This window comes from Rhynchophorus ferrugineus, unplaced genomic scaffold (genome assembly GCF_030347505.1).
Source record: "Rhynchophorus ferrugineus isolate W39M unplaced genomic scaffold, kcgeb_rfMv2 rfM1, whole genome shotgun sequence".
Classification (NCBI taxonomy): Eukaryota; Metazoa; Arthropoda; class Insecta; order Coleoptera; family Curculionidae; genus Rhynchophorus; species Rhynchophorus ferrugineus.
In genome coordinates this window covers 27,509,055-27,531,691 of record NW_027472580.1, presented here as the reverse complement: position 1 = coordinate 27,531,691, position 22,637 = coordinate 27,509,055, and the positions used below count along the sequence as shown (strand labels likewise).

The 22,637-nt window shown below is 30.1% G+C and overlaps 6 protein-coding genes and 2 long non-coding RNA genes across 12 annotated transcripts; 3 read left to right on the top strand and 5 right to left on the bottom strand.

Annotated features, from left to right (window-relative positions):
• Positions 1 to 176: 176 nt before the first annotated feature.
• On the bottom strand, positions 177 to 4,788 carry LOC143196173 (uncharacterized). The gene is made up of 13 exons (XM_076403840.1): positions 4,273 to 4,788; positions 4,066 to 4,220; positions 3,926 to 4,011; positions 3,732 to 3,868; positions 3,396 to 3,677; positions 3,219 to 3,343; positions 2,946 to 3,165; positions 2,680 to 2,831; positions 2,472 to 2,617; positions 2,253 to 2,375; positions 1,974 to 2,173; positions 1,439 to 1,561; positions 177 to 401 (listed from the first exon to the last, which is right to left on the bottom strand). The coding sequence occupies exons 1-13, from the start codon at positions 4,586 to 4,588 to the stop codon at positions 301 to 303; spliced, it is 2,166 nt and encodes a 721-aa protein (XP_076259955.1). The 5' UTR covers positions 4,589 to 4,788; the 3' UTR covers positions 177 to 300.
• An 89-nt stretch (positions 4,789 to 4,877) lies between these two features.
• LOC143196182 (uncharacterized) lies at positions 4,878 to 5,815 on the bottom strand. 2 transcript variants are annotated; one of them, XM_076403852.1, is made up of 3 exons: positions 5,671 to 5,815; positions 5,348 to 5,601; positions 4,878 to 5,296 (listed from the first exon to the last, which is right to left on the bottom strand). In XM_076403852.1, the coding sequence occupies exons 2-3, from the start codon at positions 5,564 to 5,566 to the stop codon at positions 4,973 to 4,975; spliced, it is 543 nt and encodes a 180-aa protein (XP_076259967.1). In that variant the 5' UTR covers positions 5,567 to 5,601; positions 5,671 to 5,815; the 3' UTR covers positions 4,878 to 4,972. The 2 variants fall into 2 exon arrangements, with proteins under 2 accessions (XP_076259967.1, XP_076259974.1); XM_076403859.1 differs by having other exon boundaries at positions 5,354 to 5,601.
• A 726-nt stretch (positions 5,816 to 6,541) lies between these two features.
• Positions 6,542 to 7,947, top strand: LOC143206613 (uncharacterized). The gene is made up of 2 exons (XR_013008474.1): positions 6,542 to 6,876; positions 6,946 to 7,947. It is a non-coding gene; the product is annotated as an uncharacterized LOC143206613 (long non-coding RNA).
• Positions 7,352 to 11,894, bottom strand: Sgsh (N-sulfoglucosamine sulfohydrolase). The gene is made up of 10 exons (XM_076419207.1): positions 11,754 to 11,894; positions 11,154 to 11,283; positions 10,960 to 11,096; positions 10,561 to 10,711; positions 10,403 to 10,503; positions 8,607 to 8,744; positions 8,305 to 8,508; positions 8,131 to 8,253; positions 7,817 to 7,989; positions 7,352 to 7,766 (listed from the first exon to the last, which is right to left on the bottom strand). Exons 1-10 carry the CDS (start codon positions 11,857 to 11,859, stop codon positions 7,470 to 7,472), a joined length of 1,560 nt encoding a protein of 519 aa, XP_076275322.1. The 5' UTR covers positions 11,860 to 11,894; the 3' UTR covers positions 7,352 to 7,469.
• LOC143206612 (uncharacterized) lies at positions 11,723 to 19,285 on the top strand. Of its 4 annotated transcripts, XR_013008470.1 has the most exons (5): positions 14,361 to 14,492; positions 18,020 to 18,145; positions 18,198 to 18,285; positions 18,342 to 18,362; positions 19,024 to 19,285. It is a non-coding gene; the product is annotated as an uncharacterized LOC143206612 (long non-coding RNA). The 4 variants fall into 4 exon arrangements; XR_013008471.1 differs by lacking the exons at positions 14,361 to 14,492; positions 18,020 to 18,145 and adding an exon at positions 11,724 to 11,845; XR_013008472.1 differs by lacking the exon at positions 18,020 to 18,145 and having other exon boundaries at positions 14,411 to 14,492.
• On the top strand, positions 11,891 to 12,970 carry Pmm2 (phosphomannomutase). The gene is made up of 4 exons (XM_076419209.1): positions 11,891 to 12,025; positions 12,083 to 12,208; positions 12,260 to 12,610; positions 12,675 to 12,970. Exons 1-4 carry the CDS (start codon positions 11,905 to 11,907, stop codon positions 12,818 to 12,820), a joined length of 744 nt encoding a protein of 247 aa, XP_076275324.1. The 5' UTR covers positions 11,891 to 11,904; the 3' UTR covers positions 12,821 to 12,970.
• On the bottom strand, positions 12,629 to 14,087 carry LOC143206596 (methylglutaconyl-CoA hydratase, mitochondrial). The gene is made up of 6 exons (XM_076419208.1): positions 13,841 to 14,087; positions 13,640 to 13,780; positions 13,452 to 13,586; positions 13,201 to 13,401; positions 12,996 to 13,148; positions 12,629 to 12,935 (listed from the first exon to the last, which is right to left on the bottom strand). Exons 1-6 carry the CDS (start codon positions 13,968 to 13,970, stop codon positions 12,826 to 12,828), a joined length of 870 nt encoding a protein of 289 aa, XP_076275323.1. The 5' UTR covers positions 13,971 to 14,087; the 3' UTR covers positions 12,629 to 12,825.
• Positions 14,512 to 15,673, bottom strand: LOC143206601 (uncharacterized). The gene is made up of 3 exons (XM_076419214.1): positions 15,529 to 15,673; positions 14,833 to 15,045; positions 14,512 to 14,775 (listed from the first exon to the last, which is right to left on the bottom strand). The coding sequence occupies exons 1-3, from the start codon at positions 15,575 to 15,577 to the stop codon at positions 14,531 to 14,533; spliced, it is 507 nt and encodes a 168-aa protein (XP_076275329.1). The 5' UTR covers positions 15,578 to 15,673; the 3' UTR covers positions 14,512 to 14,530.
• Positions 19,286 to 22,637: the final 3,352 nt, after the last annotated feature.

Below are 22,637 nucleotides of genomic sequence, written 5' to 3'. Positions count from 1 at the left end.
GGCAACTTAAGAAGTTAAAAAATAATTTTTAATATTGGAATTATATCACTATGAGTATAATGTAAGTTTTAAGATGGTCCCCGTAAATACTATTTGGTAATTCGCAGCTTAACGTCATTAATCAGTAACGGCTTGATAAAAACTATGAATTTATTAAAATGCAAACAACTATGAAGTTCAAATAAAACGCTTTATTTACAGTGTCAAAAAAGATGTTTTTATTTGAGACATTTTTCTTTCATGTCTTCCACCTACGGAAAACATCATAAATAAAGATATCATTTACTAGCGGGTTTCTATTTATTCCATCGGATCTTCTGGGCCTTCTTGATCCATTTGTACTACGACGTATTCTTGATTTCCTTCTTCATTTGTAATTATTTGACAATCAGCTTGCCCTACTGCAATATAAAATAATTTATCAAATACTGAGATATTGTTTTAAATACAAAATTCTGACACTTATTTAAATTTAACTGCTTAAAGGAGACTTATTACGAAGCGCGACTGATGCGGACATCGTTGTTTGGAAAAATAGTTCCAAGTCGTTCTGTGAGATGTAATTAATAAAATGATTAGAAGTGTAATTTATATTAAAACAGAATTGAGTTGGCCGTATTGCTTGTAGAGACGTTTCAAGAAGTCGACGATTTTTCATTCAAGTAACTCTTTCTTTTAACACCATAATCTTCTGAATTAAATTAGTTTATCAGAATCAACTTACTTATTAAGAAAATATGACAGGTTGATATTCGATTTGAAATCGTTCCAGGATTAACTGAAGATTTCCTTGATAATACAATTTAAAAGCGTTACAAATCTACTAAGCGAAGGTGCTACGAATCTGATAGCCGTGATCTATTAGAATTAGGAAATATCCACACCCATAGACCGTAGATTCCTGGCACAAACATCGCAGTTCGGACTGCAAGTGCAACTAAAGTTCCTGCGAACTAAAATACTTTACTGGGATTTTGATAGAAGTCTGGTCTGTTCAGAGTACACTATACCATGGAAATTTTGTCAAAAAGTGCAAGATCATCAAACACAAAACGGAGCATGAAGATGCAGCAATAATTTTAATAAACTAAAACTGTACCCTCAAATCTCTACGCACAGATTTAATGCAATTTTACTATAACTGTAAACTGTTCAAATGAAATAACGATCAAACATCACATATTCTTTGATAGTTTCTTCTGGAGGAATCTGTTATATAGCAGGATTATACGGCGAGTGAAATAACATAAGTGCAGTGTTTATAAACCATTTCATTTTTATTGAAATAGGATTGGGTCGGTAGTATTATCTGTAGAGTAGTTTCAACAAGTCTCCACTTTTTTCCGTTAAAATAAATAGTTTTCAAGTAAAATGCTTTTGTAAAAGTAAAAAATTTTGTTTTAAACTCTATACATTTCATAACTTCACATAAAATTACCTGCTGTTTCGTGTTCTTCTACCGCAACATACTGAACAGCATGTTCCATCTGTCCATTATCATCAGTTTCTTTATCGTGCTGAACATCGCTTACATCCATAACTGCTTCCTCTTGTTCAGCATCTGTATGTCAAATAAAATTGAATATATCTGAATATAATAAACAAAAGAAAATTAAAGAAACGAAACAATGCAAATAATTGATTTTTACTGCTTACTGTTATTGTATTGCTGTTTTGCTATTTACGTTTGATTTCGTTTAAACACTTTTTTCATAATGTCAACGAAAGAGGAAATGAAGATAAAATTGTTAGCATTAATGGAAAAAGACTACAAAATCATTAAAAATGTATAAATACAATTAGTTAAAAAATAACCACAGTAATTATAAAATAGTTAAAAACACGCTGATATTAATAAAACACAATGTATTCTAGATATTGAATAATAGAATATCAACAAGAATATCAAGATAAGTATAAATGTTTCTTTTGATGTAATCTCTTAACTCCATGCTGAAATATGTGTTGTATACCTAGTAACTCTCCTTCTTCCCCTCCATGCACAGAATTCATATGATCTTTTAACGCGAACGATCTGGCGTAACTAGCACCACATATAAAGCAATCAAATCTCAAATTATTATCCCTCTTGTGGGTCTCCATATGAGCTCGGACAGCATACAACGAAGAGAACGGCCGATTACACTCTTTACAGGAAAATGGTTTAGTGTGACTATATTAAAAATAATTATGTAATTAGACTTTGAAAGGCAATAAAAATAGTAGAAACAATTAATATGAATAAAACTAACCAATTTTTATGGCCTCCTAATTGTACTGCCGTTTTAAAGGCCTTAGGACAATATGGGCATTTATAGTTGCGTTCGTCAGAATGGGTTCGAATATGATGGTTATAAACACTATGTGATTTAAATCTTAAAAAAGAATGAATATATATTAATACAGTGACTCAAGTATTAATTAATTGACTGATTAATTCAAATTAACAATTATATATATATATAATGCACCTTTTTCCACAATGAGAACAAGAATATGGTCTTGTTCCAGAATGGGTACGCATGTGCAATGTCAAACAATAACTCACTCTAAAAGCTTTCCCACAAATTTGGCACACATGCGGTTTCTCTCCAGTGTGTATTCGTTCATGTTTCACCTAGAAAATAAACACTTGTAAATTGCGATAACCTGTTCAAATCTGTAGAAAACTAAAAATACCTTTTCATGTGGTCTAGCAAATCGTCTGCCACAATATTGACATTCATGTTGCCTCTTATGGCACTGATTAACAACATGATTTTCCAATGCTTTATAATTAGTAAAAGGTTTTTTACAATATGAACAAGCAAATTTTTTGGTACCACTGTGAGCTAAAACATTTTAGTTAAATTTTAACAAAGAATATATCAGAAGGCAATAATCAGTGCATGTTATTATAGCAAATAAATCAAAGGTAAGGACTATAATGAGGTATATTTTATTACCTTTTATATGCATCTCTAAATTTTCTTTAGTATCAAATTTTCTGTTACATACATAACATATGTGCACCTCATGTTCCTGATGCATTTTCATATGAACTGCTTCATAGCCCTTATCATAAACCTTTTGACATACTGGACACTGGAATACCTCTCTTTCACCATTATTTGAAACATCCCCATCTTCTTCTCCCATAATGTTATACAAAACAGGTGGATCAATCTATATATTAAAATATAAAAATTAACTGAACAAAAAAAAACATATATACACACTTTTTTGGTTTTCACAGGTTCATGCATACGGCTATGAAGTCTAAGCTGCTTGAATGAGGGAAATTTTGTATGACATACTTCACATTCATGTAAAGACATGGTAATAGTCTTTTTAAAAACCATACCTGAAATTGATCTTTATTAATTAAAATCAATTTTGTATTCTTAAATTCTAACCTGTATCATCGTGAACTAAATGTGCCTTCATATGATCATTTAAAGCTATCAAGTTAGAATAAATTGCTTGACAAAATGTGCATTGATAACGCAGTTCTTCTTTAACTTTTACTAGTTTTTTACTCCTTTTGTTAGACATTTTTGCATTACTGCATTTATGTTTAAGAAAATGATTTAAATTTGGAAACTGCAAAGTACAATTTGGACAACTATGCACCTCAATAATTGAAATTTTTTCATCCAACTGGGCTTCTTCACCTTCTGCAAGCTTTCTGACTTTTCCTAAAATATATTTTATAATTCTCTACATATTAAGATAAGACCATCACACCAAACCATTTTCAACAATATATTTGGTAGTAACAGGATTTAAATTTTCGGATCCAGAATTATCCAAATCCTTAGAATAAGATTCATCATCTTCTCCTTCTACTAACATTTCTTCTTCAGATCCAGTTTCGTTATTTTGGGGTCTAAAAATACAAATCCATTATCATATTCAAAATTAAATTATCGATGAAATGAATTACCTTAATGTATCTTCAATGTTTTGTTGATCTTCATCCTCATATACTAACATATTAGCCTCTTCTACACCCTCTGGAGGTTCAGTTTCCTAATTACAAAATAGTTAAAACAGTGGTACCTCTTTTAAATAAAGTTTACTTACTAATAAAACTTCTTCACCTTCATGAAATTCAAGCAAATGATCTTTAACAGAATTGAAACTGATATTACACATTTGGCATGTATATAATAAATTTGAATCACTTTGAGAAGTATCTTCTTCCTCTTGTACACCATTTTCAACTGCATCTTCGCCTTCTAAAGTAAAAAAATGCTGACAAAATATAAAACACAAATGATTATAATGAACCTCTTTGACTTTCAGTGTAGTTGTCATCAACTTCTTTTTTTATATCATCAACAAAAACATTATCAATGGAATCTTCGGCGTTTTTATCACCTTTATTATTTTGGGATACTGTACTATTATTCTCTTGATTATTTAAATCTATATTGGCACATTCTCTGCCTAGATGATCTGCTAAGTCCATCAAATCATCGCAACGCTCATTGCACGAAGGGCACAACAAATTATCTATCATACTTAAGATATGGTATTTTAAAGAATCGTGAGAGGGGAATGTCTCATTACAACACAATGGACAAGTTAGTGCTAATGGCGCCATTTTTATAATATCCTTACGTAAAAATCACTTCAAAAAAGTGGTAGGAAAATGCATTATCTGGCACGAACTTAACTAAAACACTATAAACGAGCCCCAATAAAGGGGAATACAAAAAGTTTGGTTAGTTATTTGAATTTTTGTAAATTAGAAAGCAACTTCACTCTAAACGAGGCAAACACCTGCGAGAAGTTGGTTAAAATGGCGGTTACCATAATCAAATACGCATTTGACAATAGAGCGCTGCGATCAAAGAACTAAAATGGTGGGAATTTTGAAAATAAAAGTATACTTTTAATAAAACGGCTATATCAATAGCATTAATAGTAAGTATATATTTAAAAAAAAAAACTAAATGACAGTCTTCACCTTTAATACTACTACTAACTAATTAATAATACTAATTTTGTTATCAAAAATATTGTCATTATCTTCCACTAGAGCAAGTTTTTTAAGTAAATAGTCCATGCCAATCCTTTTCCGTATCACTGCAACCTTTTTAAGTTCCTTGGCTTTCATACTTCGTTTTTTAATTTTAGATTTATCCTTAATCAAATTAGCAAAATTTATACACCGCCTTAATTTTCTAGCACTCATAAATTTATTCTCCTTAGGATCTTCAAAGATAGTTTCAAGAGCAGGTGAATGAAGCTTAATTTTCTTATCCAAATAATAATTTTCCACATTGAAATTATCTTCCAAACAGCGCATCTACAAGAAATAACTAGCTCAAAAACACTAAATCTATTAAAATATACTTGCCTTTACTGATAATTTCCGAGGCTTTTTTACAACTCTACGATTATCACGTGTTTCCAAAGATTTATGTTTATTTCGTTCTGATCGCCTTACTAGTTTTACGGGAGTCTCTGTGTTTAAGTCTTTTGATGAAGAATTACTGGTAGTACTAACTTCATTATATGGTCTATTTTTATCTTTTTCCTGTATTTTCAGAGCAGACAGATCTAGATCAACATCCATAGTAATTTAAATTATTACTTGACAATATGATAGATCTAAAAATTTCAAAACAAACATAAAACATAGTATTTGGAAATATAACATCCAATTGAAATTGGACTTACAGCAAGAAATAATTGACATGAAACACAACTTTTTAATCTAATTTTATTAATAAGTAAATAAGGAATTAAGATTCAATTTTTTAAGTATAATGAAGGCAAAAAAAATTTGTCACTTAATGAACATAATGTAATTTTAAAGAATTAATTACAATAGAACCTGTCAAAACGATTTTAAGAACACTAACCTACCTTAAAATAAAAAATAATTCTCAACCTTCCAAAAATATATATAGGGATGCCGTACATAAATCGATAGAAATTTATATCGATTTTTTGTCATTATTTTTTTGGCATATATATATTTTGATACATTTTTCAAAAAAATTAAATATATTTCTTAAACATTATAATAACCATTTAGTTATTTTTAATAAACTGTAGATTTCTACTTAAATTTAAAGGTTTAGTTAATTTAGGTACTAAATGGAGAGCTTTATTTAAAAAATATATCGATTTTATTTTCTCCGATATATGGTTATTATTTTTAAATATCGAAAAAGATCTACCGATATTTTTTAAATTATGGATCTAGCTAAATAACGATATTTTTCTGGGTGATTGACAACCCTAATATAAAATATAATCTAAGCAGCGCCCCATACACATATAAAATTATTGTCATATATAATATAATAACTATTATCGGTATCTTTTTTTATATTTATCTTTGTCTCTCAAAATTAGTATAAGAAATTCGCAGATGTCTTAAGTGATTATTAAGATGACGGACTGACTTTAATAACTTATTAAATATTTTATTTTTCATTCATCTATTTTTTAACTTTCGAATGGTTGAAATTTTTTCAATTATCGAATGTTTTAGTTCGATAGATCACAATGCTATCTTAAATAAATATATATATAGTTTCAGTTTGTTTTTGACTTTCTATGTTTTTGACAGGTTATTAATATAAAGTGATGTTTTGAAAGTTTGTGTCGTTTGGTTTTTGTTTATTTACGCATTAGAAACGTTCTATATAAGTATAATGATTCTTCGATCTATAATATAATGCAAATAAGAATAACTGTGTAATAATATAAAATGCATAAGTTGTTGGAATGCTGATGTTCCATCGACGATTTCTACAATTGAATAATATATATTTTTTATTTGGCTTGATATTAACTATTGGATTTATCATGCAGTGTAAAGTTCTGTACAACAATCACCAGAGAAATTTGCGGTTTATAGAATATAAATCCAGGGTAAGATACTCTAGATATTTTTCAGTTAATAACTATTAAGGTAGTGTATGCTTAATTTTGTGTTTTTAGATAAGTGATTTAGATGAAAACATGAATAAAGTAGAAAAAATAGCAAATGAGACTTCACTGTTGTTAAGCACATTAGAAAATAAAATAATTAAGAAATTTGTGCCACCAATAAAATTAAGTTGACAGTATTTTGTTTATATAGTTACATACTAATATTGAAAGATTGATAATAATTCTATTTTTCTAATGTTTATTTTATTCAGATATTTAATTAAGGCCTAACATTTTTATATGTATTAAAATTTATAAATATTTAGTAATGGCCAGTTTTACACAGTACAATTGATTTCTAACCGAATTGTTTATCTATTTTAAAATATTTATATACTTGTTATGACTTCACAATTATTGCTTTACTAATTTTTTATTAAGTTTATTTTTATGTTAATAAAAAACATGACAGAACCTATTTTTAACTGTTTATTGTTAATGTTATATTATATATTTTATTTTACTTTAATGTAAAATATATTTATGTCACAATACTGTGTTACTTTTTCAAAAATTCCTAATTTTTTCAAGGTTTATTTAAATGAATTAAATAGATCCATACAGACAGGGCTTTTTCTATATGGACCTTTATCTTCAAGTACTGCATGTGGTGAACAAACCCAAGGGTCTTTAGTAGCCCACTGCCATTTTAACAATCTATTGTTTAATTCCATAAAAATGTTCTTCATGGATGCTTTTCCAAACAAATTATTTACTTCTTCACTATCCATTTTTATATCATATAATTCCCATTCTGGTCTCTGATAGTAATCTTTTAATGATTTAAACCATCTTGTTGGTACATTTTCCTTTGTTCTGTTTAATAGGTCCTAAATTTAAAATATAAGTGGAAGCACAATATTAATTATTAGTTATTAACCTGAAATGTTGGTGATATATAAAAATCTTGATCAATAGGAAAAGGACTGAGATAATTTAAATTATGTATCAATTTATATCTTTGGGTCCGGATCATTCTCATTGGGTAATACATAGTTACTTCATGTAAATTGTGACTAGCAAAAACAGCTTCTTTGGATTTATCATCAGGCTCTGAAATATAATGAAAACTTTACTTTAGCTGAAACAATCCCATGAACAGATTTATGTGTAAAATTAAATATTTTCTATATATAGAAACTTAAATCAAATCTAAATTAAGTATACATTAAATTGTGATTTAGGAAGTTAAACCTTTAATCAGAAGGGGTAACAAACTTTTTCCCATCAGAACCTGACGTGAACCTTTAATATCATTGCTATTCATGTTTTTATAATTGTAAATGCCATACCAATCCAGCAATGTTGGTACAATATCTAAAAATAATCTTATTAATTTTTTATTCAATGATATACACTGATACTCACCTAGTAAACTGGCAAGAGAATTTGTAATTTGATGTTTCCTTTCTTTGTGAACAGGTGATGATATAATCATGGGTTCTCCTATTCCAGAATCATAAAAGTTTGTTCGTCCATTTGGAAAAGGTATTCCATTATCTGAACTGTATATAATGAGAGTGTTGTTCAGATGTCCTGAATTTTTTAATTCATTTAAAACAAGTCCAACGCCTACAATGACGTGCATAGTTTTAAATGAATACAATTCTTACTGCATATATTTATTCATAATTTATGATAACGAAATAGTAGACTTGATAAGTCATAACCTTGATCTAGTCTAGAAATTGTTGTATATTGGGCAGCTACATCTCTCCGTGCTGCTTCTGTGTCTGGAATGTAATATGGTAGCTGTACTTGATCCCACTGGTAATATATTGGGTTCCAATCAGAAATGACACCCATCCCTTTAAAACAGAATAAATACCTTCGTCAATTATATATAATATGTATATCATATGATTAATTTAAGTTACAACTATTCAAATAATTAAATCAGTCTCCTGATTTAACAGGCGAATGTCAGGGACCTTGGGCTATGACTAAGAAGCCATACTTCTGTGATTTTGAGGCAGTTTCTCTGCATCCGCCAGAATGCACCATTTTGCCACGTAATCAGTGTCATTCTTGGAAAATCGCCGATATAAAGGTTGAACAGGGCGATGGGAATCCCTGAAGAACTGTAACCAAGATAGACCGGTTGTTTAATAGGCCGATCTACCAGAACCCACTTTAGAAATATTGCAAGGAGCCTTGAGAATTGCTACTGCAACTCGTTTAATCTGATGATGGGATCATTAACCATCACGATGCCCTTTTTTTGGGCGGGGAGTTGATTTTATCTTTGTCACGTCTCTGAGAGTCGTTAAATTATGTCGAAATAATTTATTTTCTTCTGATGTGAATAACTTTAGGACACCTTCAAATCACTAAATATATTGAGAATAGTCACGTCTCTGAGAGTAGTTAAATTATGTCGAAATCATTTATTTTCTTCGGATGTAAATAACTTTAGGACACCTTCAAATCGCTAAATATATTGGGTATTAAAAGTTTTGCATATATTGAATTAAAGATGAAGACTTTTACGAATAACTTCGGTAGATGAAAATCACCTTGCTAATGAAATCTTAATACACCATCAAAACAAAAAATGCGGAAAAGAGACCACCTAAACTTTTGCAAATTGTCTACCTGATTCGTCCATCTTTAAGATAATATAAAAGTACACAGTTGCGAGAAAAATTATTTCGGTATTTCGTAATAGATGATTTTAAAGCCGCATATCTCTAGTAGTATTTATTCAATAAGGCCATATTACTATTGCCACATTAATTTTGGAAAGGAATTATTCATTATGAACTTGACTAATAATAACAATTAATTCAGTTTAAAACAACGTCAGGACGACGCTATATTATACACATTTTTAGTGGCTCCCCAAAAATTTAAAGAAATTGTCTATGAAGTGTTGATATAACCTGTGATACGATAACCACTTATTCTGGAACAGTTAAATTCGGTTAATGGTGTAATACTGGCTCCAAAAGAGGCTTGCGAAAATCACTTGGAGCAGTTTTTTGGCCGGAAAATTCAAATACACGGTATAAGGTCTAGTGTAGTTTATTCAATAAAACAACCAACGCAAGTCATCAAAATTTATGATGCTTACACGAAGCAATATTGCCGCATAACTGCATAACAGAATTTCGTTTACGTTATTATTTTTTTATTGTATCGTTTACGCCGGATTTTAACTTCTAATTTTTATCACTAACATTTTGAAGAATTTTGTTAAGTCTATTAAAAATAACGGTGAACGTACTTCATATATTGGATTCATATAAAATATTATTTTTAAAAGCAGAGCACATCATTTCAGCCCAAGAGGTTGCTGTTAAAACAGGCGGTGGCTATTCGGTAACCCCTGATATTTCAATGATCGAAAAGTCACTGTTCAATCTCATCTCTTCTAATTGTAGGATTAACTCAATTATTTCAAAATGCAAATTAAATTCATGCCGTTCATTTAGCAAACAATAATAATGATAATAGTATACCAAACCTTCTTCCCCATTTCCGAATCTTTCACAGAACTCGCCGTATTCAGGATTGGTATGGCCACAACGATGGGGATCATGAAATGCCACATACAAAAAGAATTGTCTAAAAATAAAGACCAAAATAAGATAATAAAAATTAACAAAGTCAATTGTTATTTACTTGTCTTTGGTTTTATTTAAAAAATCTCTGGTTAGTAATTTGATATGAGTTATATTTCTACCGACTTGTAAAATTGAATTGTTTTCTTCGGTTTCCGAATAATCAAACGGGTAAACTTCTTTCGGTCCTACATGTTTTTTACCAATAATACCTGCACATTAGGATAAAAAATATATAAATGCATTTGGTTTTGTTAGAGTATGATAGTATTATTAGCATTTTGACTTAATTTATACAAGATCGGTTGTAATAGTTAATTTTAAACTAAGATACCTTTCAATGACATATAATAATGTTCCATGGGATGGATCTTCCTAAGCTAATAGAAACTGAATATTCTCACTCTCTAGATATGCAAAGTTTGCACAAAATATAATATTAAACAAAATTTTAGTGTACCTGTAAAAATGTTATGCTTCTTTAAAATACTTGAGACACTCTCTGCGCTACCCAATGAATTAAAATGATGTACTCCTTGATGCAGTCCGTACATGCCATTTTGATGAGAAGGCGTACCAGTTAATATCGCAGATCGGCTGAAATTGTTTTTTAAAGAGGACTGGACGTAAAATATTCATTGTCTGTACTTGTACCTTGGTGAGCAACTGCTAACAGACGAAAATGCTTTATTAAAAAGTAAACCATTAGCGGCCAACTGATCTAAATTAGGTGTTTGGCATATTTTATTTCTGTAGGCACCCATTTGAAATCCAGCATCGTCAGCTATACAAAACAAATTTAATTTATGTAATATATTTTATTGTGAATTTTTTTTAAAGAATTACAAAAAATGAGCTTTTATGAATCCCTCGGAATTTAACCGTCAGTAAAAAACAGATTTATTAGTCTAATAAAATATATTTTATTGCAACAGTTAAAGAAATTATAAAAATAATTGTGGAGTTTATTAAGATTTTGTTTCATGCATTACGTTAATTGTTATATATAGGTAAATAGGTAAAACGTTATAGAATGAACAAACAAAATATATCTTTTTTTATTTAATTGTACCCTTCCTTTTATAAAGTAACGCTTTTTACTAGAGACATGATTTTGAAAATTCCCAACAAAAGTATTTTAAAAAATGAAGCTGTCAAAGTCTCTAACCTTACATTTGGAATTTATTTGCAAACATGATTTATACATTTTGTTTACGTGTACTATATAAGTTGACGATAAGGTTAAGTACTTACCAATAATTAATATAGCATTTAATTTTGTTGGGTTTACATTTTCCTGAGAAATTACACAACTAAGTGAGAGCAAGTAATAAACAACGTTCCACGTAAGTGATCTCATTTTAACTAGATAAAATCATAGAGAAAGGTCTGCACAATAAAAAAAATGTCACCAAAGATCTTGTGCTTATTTGATGTGGATGGAACATTAACAAAACCACGAAATTCAATATCACCTAAACTTGAGGAATTTTTACAAACTAAACTTAAGCCAGTTTGTACATTGGGTAACACTATAAACAATTATCAGTTAAAGGTTATCATTATATATATAATTTTCGCAGGAATTGTTGGAGGATCTGATTTTAAAAAGATTGCTGAGCAAATGAACGGTGATGATATGATTCATAAATATGATTATGTTTTTAGTGAAAATGGGTTAGTTTGGTTTAAAAAAGGAAAAGAAGCAGGTATATTCTGTACTATTTGGGGTATTAATTCAGTAAACAAATGTTTCTTAGGTCGGCAAAGCATACAAAAATTTATGGGTGAGGAAAAACTACAAACTTTTATTAATTTTGTCCTTAAGTATCTATCAGATATTGTCCTACCTGTCAAAAGAGGTACTTTTGTAGAATTCAGAGCAGGAATGTTAAATATCTCACCAATTGGCAGATCTTGCTCACAACAAGAAAGAGATGCATTTGAGGAATATGATAAGAAACATAAGATACGTGAACATATGATAGAGGCATTAAAGAAACAATTTCCTGATATTGGTTTTACATATAGCATAGGTGGCCAAATTAGTTTTGATGTATTTCCTACTGGATGGGACAAAACTTACTGTTTAAGATATTTAGAAGTAGAAGGTAAATTAATAATCTGCATCAAAAATATTTTTTTATTAAGAATATAACTACTTCCTGATTTTAGGATTCGATGAAATTCATTTTTTTGGTGATAAAACTGATCCTGGTGGTAATGATTTTGAGATATTTATGGATAAAAGAGTTATAGGACATAAAGTTACAAGTCCCTTAGATACCCAAAAACAATTGGAAGTTTTATTTAAACTATAAAATAATCATAGCCCCTCAAATATTGGTTTCCTTTTTTCCTTAAAGGCCTTTAATGCCTCAACACGATCTTTTGTAGGTATAATTTGAGCATAACATGCCTCCTCAATAGTTAAACCTTAAAAAATAAAAATGAAACAAGCTTTTATGAAATTAATTGTGTAATGTAATGTCTAACCTGTGTCCAAGTCAACTTCAATCCCTTTATTTATAGCTTTTTTTGCAACTTGTATAGCTAGAGGGCCATTTGGTAATATATCTTCAGCTATTTCCAAACATTTTTTAAAAGCAGCATCTCCCTCGTCTTGCTCCACAACATAATTAACCAAACCTACAATTTATCTTATAATGAAATTAAAATATTTAATATAATACATCAATACCTATATCATATGCTCTTTTGGCATCAATTATTTTCGCAGTATATATCAATTCTTTAGCAACAGCTGGATTAATTAATCGTGGAAGCCTTTGTGTACCACCAGCACCTGGAATAATAGCTAGTTTTGTTTCTACTAAGCCCATTTTAGCACTAGATGCAGCCACTCTTATGTCACAAGCTAAACATATTTCTAATCCACCTCCTGTAACAGTTGCTTATAGTGATGAGCATTCTACCATACCTAAACTTTACCCAAAGCAACCCCATCAATAGCTGCTAATACTGGAATTGGAATTTCTTGAAGTTTTGATATCACAGTTCTTAAATTTGTAACAAAGTTTGCGACCTCTTTGGTATTCATTTGAGCTCTTTCTTTTAAATCAGCACCTATAAAATTTGGTTTTACTTATACAACTGTAAGGTTGTCTAAAAGCAATCACCAGCACAAAATATTTTTGGTACCATGCTACGCAAAATTAATACTCGACATATGTTTTCATGTCTAATTTTATCCAGAGCATCTTTCAATAAATTGACTAAATTTACCCCAAAGGCATTCTTTTGTTGTGGTCTGTTTAAACCTAAAACAGAATAAAATTAATTCTATTATCTAAAATTAATTATATTCAAATTAATCTTACCTAAAACAATTATGCCTTCGTGTTCTCCACTTAACTGATTGAAAAATAGTTCATGTTTGTTACCTTCCTGTGAATGATATCTAAAGAAATTAGACGACATTAAGTTATTTCTTCGCAGTAATCTAAACATATTTTTAAAATGTCAGTTACTATGTAGAAAAATATACTATGCTGTTAAACATTTTTAAATTAAAATGCCTAATAATAATTTAGTCCTTGAACCAATATTTAAAGCAGATAAAGTGTAAAAACATAAACAAATACATAAGTTTGCTGTTGAGTTTTGCGGATAGATGGCGTAAATAATAAAGTAATTTTTATAGGCAACCCGTTATAATTTATTGTAGTAATTTGACTAAAATAACTTGGGTTTGTCAAAATATAATTCAATAACAAAGACGTGGTTAGATTCAGCCATAATGATAGATTAGTTCTAATTGAGAAAAATAGATTTTTAACACTAGTTTGTTCGATGATGTTCAATTTGAATTGTAAAAAAAGGTCATTTTTAAAATAGCATTACATACATATTTGAACGACTATGTGTAATTTCAGTCGTATATATATAAACAATATTACAGTATGAATAAAAAAATGGAGGCAAGAACATTTTAATGACTTTAATACAGTGCCATAAAATACATTTATATGTGTAAGTAGTTATAACCAAATAAATTTAAAATAATTTATTTAAAACAAAATGAGTATTAACACAAGTGACAGTATAGATTTAAGAGATAGTAGAAGTAATGTAGAAGTATTATTTGGCACCGATAAAGGTGAAATATTGCATAAATCTTCGTTACAAGTGGAACATTCAAAATTTGTAAGATAGGATGGACGTATGGACCTATAGAAAGCACAAACATCTGCTTCTAGACCATTTAGTGATCTTTCTTTTAATTCGCATCCCCTACTAGTAACATTACGGGAATCTGTAAAACATACTATTATATATATATTTTGTCCTCAAATGGTTTATATGATATTACAATAGGTATATGATAATATGATGCAAATTTTCTCTCCAACTTCATTATTGCTATTGTTTACTAAATTTTGAAGTACAGGCAATGCATTAGTTGTTTCTAGATTTGAGCAATCTTGAACTTGAATATTATTTATGTCCACTGGGTCATTACAGGATTGTCCTTCGACTTCGGTATTACAGAAATAGCATCTCATTGATTGTACTGCAGCAATAACTAAAAATAATTAAATATCACACGGTGAATGTAATTGGTAACGATATTTTTATAGCAGTTAGTTAATTTAAAATGTTTTTGAGAAGATGTATTATTAAGAGAGCTTATCCCTAATACATAGATAGAAGATCGACAACAGAATATAGGGCGTAAGTGTAGCTCGGGCGGTTTCTCGAATAATGTGTTGTATAGTCTTTTCAGTAAAACAGTCAATGCACATCAATATTTATGACGTCAGCACGTCCCAATATTGCCGTATATCCTCTAAAAAATTAATAATAATACAATATTTTTGATATGGCCATGTAAAATAAATAATGAGAATTAATATACTAGCGGCTATGTTTTAGTTTTCCGACTTAATTTTACGTTTTCAATGAAATATTTAATAGTAATAAGTAAAAATACTTTAAATAGAAACTTAATTTAATCAATAAATATTATGACAATTAGATTTAATTAATGAAATTATATGTTTCTTACCTGTCAAAATACTTAACAAAGAAAGAAGAAACCTGTTTGATGTAGACATATTTGATTATTAGCTTGAGTATGGTGTAAGAATACGAGAAAACTAAGTATTATCTATTATGGACCTTCATATATAAGCTAAAATTGATAACGAGATATAGTACATGTTAATAAATATTTTTAATACAAAGAAACAAGTTTTAAAATAGTATTTAATTAATATATTTTTTAAAGTCAGACTTTATCCTCAAAAAGATCATGGTAGAACTAAATTAAATCCACTTTAATCTGTAATATATTAAAAATACATTAAAGATTTAGATAACAAAACGATAATAGATGAAAGGACATAAATATATAAAATTTATAGTAGCCAAAAGACGTAGTGATTATATAAAGCGAAATAACAGATGTTTTTTATTGTGAGAGTTGTACGTTACGGATGTTACCTTGAGAAGAAAAAACCTTCATTGTGTACAATATATTAGGAAGATGCATGCATTTTGATCAGCGATATCTATTCGTAAAAATGTTAACAACTGAAACTGTTAAACTTTTACAATCTAACCTAACTATTAAATTCGATAGTTTTTCTCTATATAACATAACGGTTTTTCATTTAGTAATATTGATTTATTCAGTGTATATAAATGATAATGATTGAACGCTTAATATTATATTTTCTTCATTCATTGCTTTTATTATTTAATTTGAAAAAATCAGCTGTCGAAGGCCAAATATTTCCAAAAAATTTATTGTGATATTGCTGTGCCAGATCCCCATTGCTGATTTTGGTATCAACGATTTAAATGTGGCGATTTTGATGTCAATAGTAAAGGACGGCTTGGAGAACTAAACATTCGATTTTAGATGAAAAACAATTACAACGTGAAAGAGCAAAAATGAGAGAAAACAGCTACCGCGCGAATTGCCTGGAAATATCATGTTTACCACCACCACATCGCGTTTTCATTGGTTGTCATAAAAAAGCAGAGTTCTGTTTTGTGACCTATTGACGCTGGCAATGAAAAGATAGTTCAGGAGAGCTCTCCACAACGTCACCAAAGAGGATGAGATCAGCAAGGTATAGTGTAATACGAGTTTCCCAAAAATTAATGAACCTACTACTCCATAAGTCTATTCATGTCAAATGAATAAATGAAATGACATATTATTGCATAAAGAACTAGCAATAGCGACTAATAGAGGCATAATGCAAAGTTCAGTAATACGTTGCAATAGGTGTCAAGGATACATGGTTGCAGTTCGTTCCGATGTACCCAGCTTACCCACTAGGCATAATACCTTTTGATTACCCGTTTTCTTCAAAAAGGGGCTAGCCAAAGTTTTTGCTAAGCCAATTAATATATAGAAGAAGATAGATGTGCGCATTATAAGGGTGTTGTGTGACATTTTTTCGGATATTATATATTGATATAAAAGTTGAAAAGCGCTTTAACAGGCTAGGGAGGAGAGGTCCAAAAAACTTGCTTGATTGCTTTTATCTGGCTCTTTGTATTATTATGTTATTTTCTTATCATCATTTTATATTTATATCTTGATTTTACATTAAGTTAAGTTAGTTCAAATTAGTAGCGTTGGGACTTTCGAACGAAGTTGACTATCGACTGCTTAGTAAATGACTACTTTTTACTAGTGACTGTATCAGCCGACTGTTTTCAGTCAGCTGATATTGGCTTATTTTCGGTTAGTATGCTGATTTTGTTAATATTTACTATCGACTATTTTAGTCGTGTACTTTTAGTTATTATTTTTGGTTCTACTAGTTTCATTCGACTGATTTTTAAAGTTCTGACTGTCGTCCTAGCCGCGACGTTGACAAAAATTTACCCAATTTATGCTTACATAGATTTATATGTAATGTATATAGTTTTATGGTGATTTTTTTTGTAATTTGCTTGTAAATAACAATATATTGTATATTAATATATCGGCATTTTGGAACGAAATATATTGTTAATATTGTTAATGTAATAGGGTAAAAAGATCAAAATTGTGAATGATAAATAGTAAAATACTTTTGACTGTTTTTATGGTAATAATTGGTAATATTTCGATTACTCTCTTGATTTTTGTTAAAATATATTTCCGATCACTAACAAATAAACCATTTATTTTATTTAAAAAAGCTCTAATGGTTTAATTATGTCATGGATTAGTTTTTTTTCTATGAAAAGATATATGTTTAATTTTTGTTTAGTTAAACCTTAAACCTTTAACCTTAAATTTTTTAGTTTTTGTTTGAGCATTTATTGTATTCTCTATATTTATTATAGTATATTATTTAAAATTTAGTAATTAACATATTAAAATATGGTAAAACATTTGTGGGGTTTTATTCCAATCTATAGAAAAATGTCATGCTTTTTTACAGATCCACAGAACATTCGAATGTAAAAGTAATTCTACTTCCTTTAAAATGAAATTATAAATTGCATGTTAATATTATTCAGTAATTATCATTTTCCTTTTCTTTTTAAAGCTAGTGCGTGAAGGAATATGTACATCTCCGTCTCGCTTGTATTACCATTGGAAAATATAAGCAATATGAGATCGACACATTTAACTGATTAGCGAACACATTGGAATGCATTAACACTATTTTAAAGTACTTGATAAGTACAAGTTGTTTTCATTTAGTAACTGTGTGCATCTTCCAGGTTAGGTGTCTGTCATAGTTGCATTTGGCATCCTTGGGGAAGTTGATAATTATTGATATTCATTAGTGGACATGCTCTTCTACGCAGGGTGAATGTTACATGGGAATATTTTGTTCCATTTATTCTAATACGCTTTATTTTCAGTCAAAGCTGTATTTTATCAAGGTACGTTTGGATGTTTTTTGAAGCAGTTATTGAATTTTCATGATATGTTAAGAAGACTGTGTCGTCTGCATATGTTGCCACAGTAATGATGTTTGTGATTGTTAGATAGGTAGGAGATGCAGTATCGGGCCTAGTACACTGGTTTGCGGAATTCTTGAATACAGCGGATATTCAGGATATCAGAGAGATAAATTAGAAACATTGAAATAAACATAAAAATATGTTTATAAAGTTCTAATATATATTTCCCCAAATATCGTTTTTATAATATCTGCCTTTTTATAGCTTTATAACGGCATTTTGGGGCTACCTGGCAGAACATACTAAATATATAATTGATGTCAGTTTCGTGAATCACTGACATCTTGAAGAACAACTTATTTTTGACCCCATTGAACCAGCCTTCCGGAAATTATTTGCTAAATTAAACTAGTAGTTCAAGAGTAGATGCATTTCAGTGAGTTCATCGTCTTGTTTAATAGTGAAATATCTATGTGTGAGATAATATTTTAATAACCGGAAATAAGGATGAGACAAGAATTTCTTCCTGCCATTTTCAACTATTTTGTTCACAAGTTTATGCATTTGTTTTATAGTCCAGGGCTTATTACGTAACTCAAACTTATCTGGAATAATCTTTCTTTTTTTGATTATATTGTAGCGACCGCTACGACCCTTTAGGCCACGAATCATGCTATAATAAGTTCAAAGGTTGGAAACGCTGGTGGATTGATACCATGCGGTTCCTGGTTATAATAGACCACCACGACGATGTCTCGCTCTCTTTTCTTTTCTCTACCCCCTTGTAACAGTACCACTTCTACAGCGCTAACGTACTTCCTTTAACTTAACCTAATATCCTGTCTATTCTCCCGTCGACAACATGTATCATTTAATATCGCAATAAACAAGTTTTTATTCAATCAGTGTTTTTAGTTCCCGTGCAAATTCCTTCCACAAAATAATAGTGGGTGTTCGGACAAACAATCGCATCGACAGCCACACATTCCGACCGACCGACCAGACGAACATTCCTACAATATCATTAAGCCCCTTTATGTATATTTCATCAAAAACTTTCAATATTATCTGTAGTAAACCTACAATCGGGCAAAAGGTGATATCTTCAGATGTTCTTTCTGGTTTAAGAATCGTTATTATTTATGTTTGCTACTTTCCAAATACTATGGAAATAATTGGATAAAACGGACCTTTTAATTTTTGTGCCACCACAATCATATCCGGAAGATTTTTAAAAATATTATATCTATCATTACTGTTTGCTTAATTTCTCTGCTTCTGTAATTTTTTCATGTGGTGGATCTATTTGAAGTGGCGAATTTAGGAAGCCGGTAATGTTATTCGCCTTTTGAATAGCTGAGAGTGGAAAGGCTTAAGTAACATTTTTAGGGGGGTACTGGGAAGTCACTAAACGAAATAAAAGTCTATAGACCTATATCACTGCTGCCAGTAATATCTAAGGTTTTTGAAAAAATCCTATTTAAAAGAATAAAACCGATCATAGGGAGAAAAAAGCCAATACCAACATACCAGTTTGGGTTTATTAATAAGCATTCAACAATTGACCAGGTCCACAGAATAACAGATGTTAATAAAAAAGCATACGAAAGTAAGAAGTATGCTTAGCTATATTCTTAGATGTAGCACAAGCCTTCGATAAGATTTGGCATGAAGACCTTTTTCATAAACTACAGAAAATGTTGCCAAAACAACACAACGAACTATTAAAATCGTGCATTACAACCAGAATTTTTAGAGTCGCACAAGGAGAAGCTTACTCTACAATAAAAGAAGATAAAGCAATTGTACCACAAGGAAGTGTAATGGGACCAATGTTTTATCTACCCTACACTTGTGCTATACCACAATTGGAGAATATTACGATGGTTACATTTGCTGATAATACTGCGATTATAACTGTCGGAGACAATAGTGAAGAAGCCTCACGAAAATTACAACAGGCCAGTGAAAATATAAAATAATTGGACACAAGCTTAAGAAAATAAAAATTAATGGAAGTAAATCTGTACATGTGTAGTTCACCTATAAACAGACCGTACAACCAACAGACCACCAATAACATTAAATAATACTATCAATATATATTAGTATACTATCATACTATCATTATACTATTGTTATATATATTCTGTACCATCAAAAGCTCACATTCGATAAACGTAACTTTAGAATGACCATCCGATTACGAACAAACCGAAATGATAACTCGGTCATATTCATCTTGTTACATCCAGATAAACAACGTGGCGGCTGACGCATATTTCAATCCATTCCGATCAAAATAATAACTTAAAATGTTTTATCACGAATACAGCGCCGTGTATTTCGCTAAGACTATACAATTTAATAGAAAACAAATATTATAGCAACAACGTTAAATATCTCGGAATGAATCATGATGCAAAACTTCGCTATAAGGAACATATAAAGAAGAAAAAAAGAACTAGAATTGAAATATAGGAAAATATACTGGCTAATTGGAAGAAAATCACAATTATCAGTACATAATAAATTGCTATTATATAAGCAAATACTGAAACCTATATGGACATACAGAGTTCAATTATGGGGATGTTCTGCAAAGACTAACATAAAAAAATACATAATTTTTCAGAACAAAGTCCTGAGAGGTATTGTGGTCGCACCAAAATACTATAGGACTGATTGCTTACATCGAGACCTTCAGATACCCACAGTCAGTAAAAAAATCAAGAGAATTGCATGGGGGCATGAGGAAAGACTTCATTCTTATGAGAATATTGAAGTATTGCAGCTTTTGGATACCACCAGAACAGGACACATACTCGAAAGTATCAAACCATCTGATCTTATATAGTGAGGTGCATATAATAAAAAATGCAGCAGTGACATGTATAAACATTATTTCACCAGAGACTGAGATAGGGCCGATGGGTCCTCCTAGTTATATACCTAGATTTAAGTATAAATGCATTTGTCTTTATGCTACAATTTGTTTTTATTAATAAAGACAAATTTTATTAATAAATACAAATTGTGTCTTTATTAATAAAGACAAACTGTAGGTTAGTCGGAAACGACTAGTAACAATGTAATAATTTAGTAATAGAAAATAACGTTCAAACACTACTCCGAATCATCAACTCGTCGTTGGTTTTGGTCAAAAGTGAGCTCGCGCGGCACCCGCTTTGCACAGAGCTTTCTCGTACCCAAATATTCGTGAATGATATGGTACACGTTCAGTTGATATCTTTAGAGGGTCTGCTATTTCACTGAATTTCAATTTGCGGCCATTTAAAATCATTTTGTGGATTTTTTAATATTTTTGTCGGTAACAACCTCTTTTGGGCGTCTACTGCGTTCACCGTATTCGGTGCTCATTTCACCACGTCTAAACTTAGTATACTAATCCTTGATGGTTGATTTTCCTGGAGGAGTGTCCGGAAACTCGTCAAGCCAAGTTTTTGCTTTAACCGTTTTTTTTTCTTCAAAAAGTAATATTTTATCAACACGCGAAATTCCTATTTATCAATTTTTTTCACAAAAACAAAAGTTGCTTCACTCAAAATGCTATAATTCACAAACTGGTAATCCGACAGCTGTCAAATTTATACACGCATCTTTTAAGGGTTAAGGCTAACTAATAAACATATGGATTTAATTCTAGTAGCGCCATCTATGTGTCACGCCGGAGACTTTTCAATTGACCTGTTATCTGTGCACATAAATCTTTTACACTCAACAATAACGTTTCCTATAGGTATTATATATTAATTATATACTCTCCTTTAGTTGTTTGCTCTCTCATCACCCTCTCTTAGGAATTGGCAGTATTAATTCACATCATATTCAGAATGTTTCAGGCATGTGATTAACTAAACTGTATCAATTTCCAATATATTTAACCTTTGTTCACAATTCCATCACTTGTCAATTTGTTCTTCTTGTCTGATCGAGTTCATCCAAACCGAAGGTGTTATTAACCATTCCTGTTTCCAGCACAAAGTAAAATCTATTTGCAACGATTTATTAATAAATGTTATGACTAGTGAAACCTAATCAATTGTTTTTCCAACGTTTACCTTTTTCCATCAACTTGTGTTTTCACAACACTCTTTTTAAATCTTGCTGAGTGAATGAGTGAATACTGGGTATATTGGTTCCATTCTGTAATAACCATATATAATTTAAATACATAAGTTGAAATAATAAGTATTCCTTAATTTTATTATATACCAAGTAATATCTGGAAGT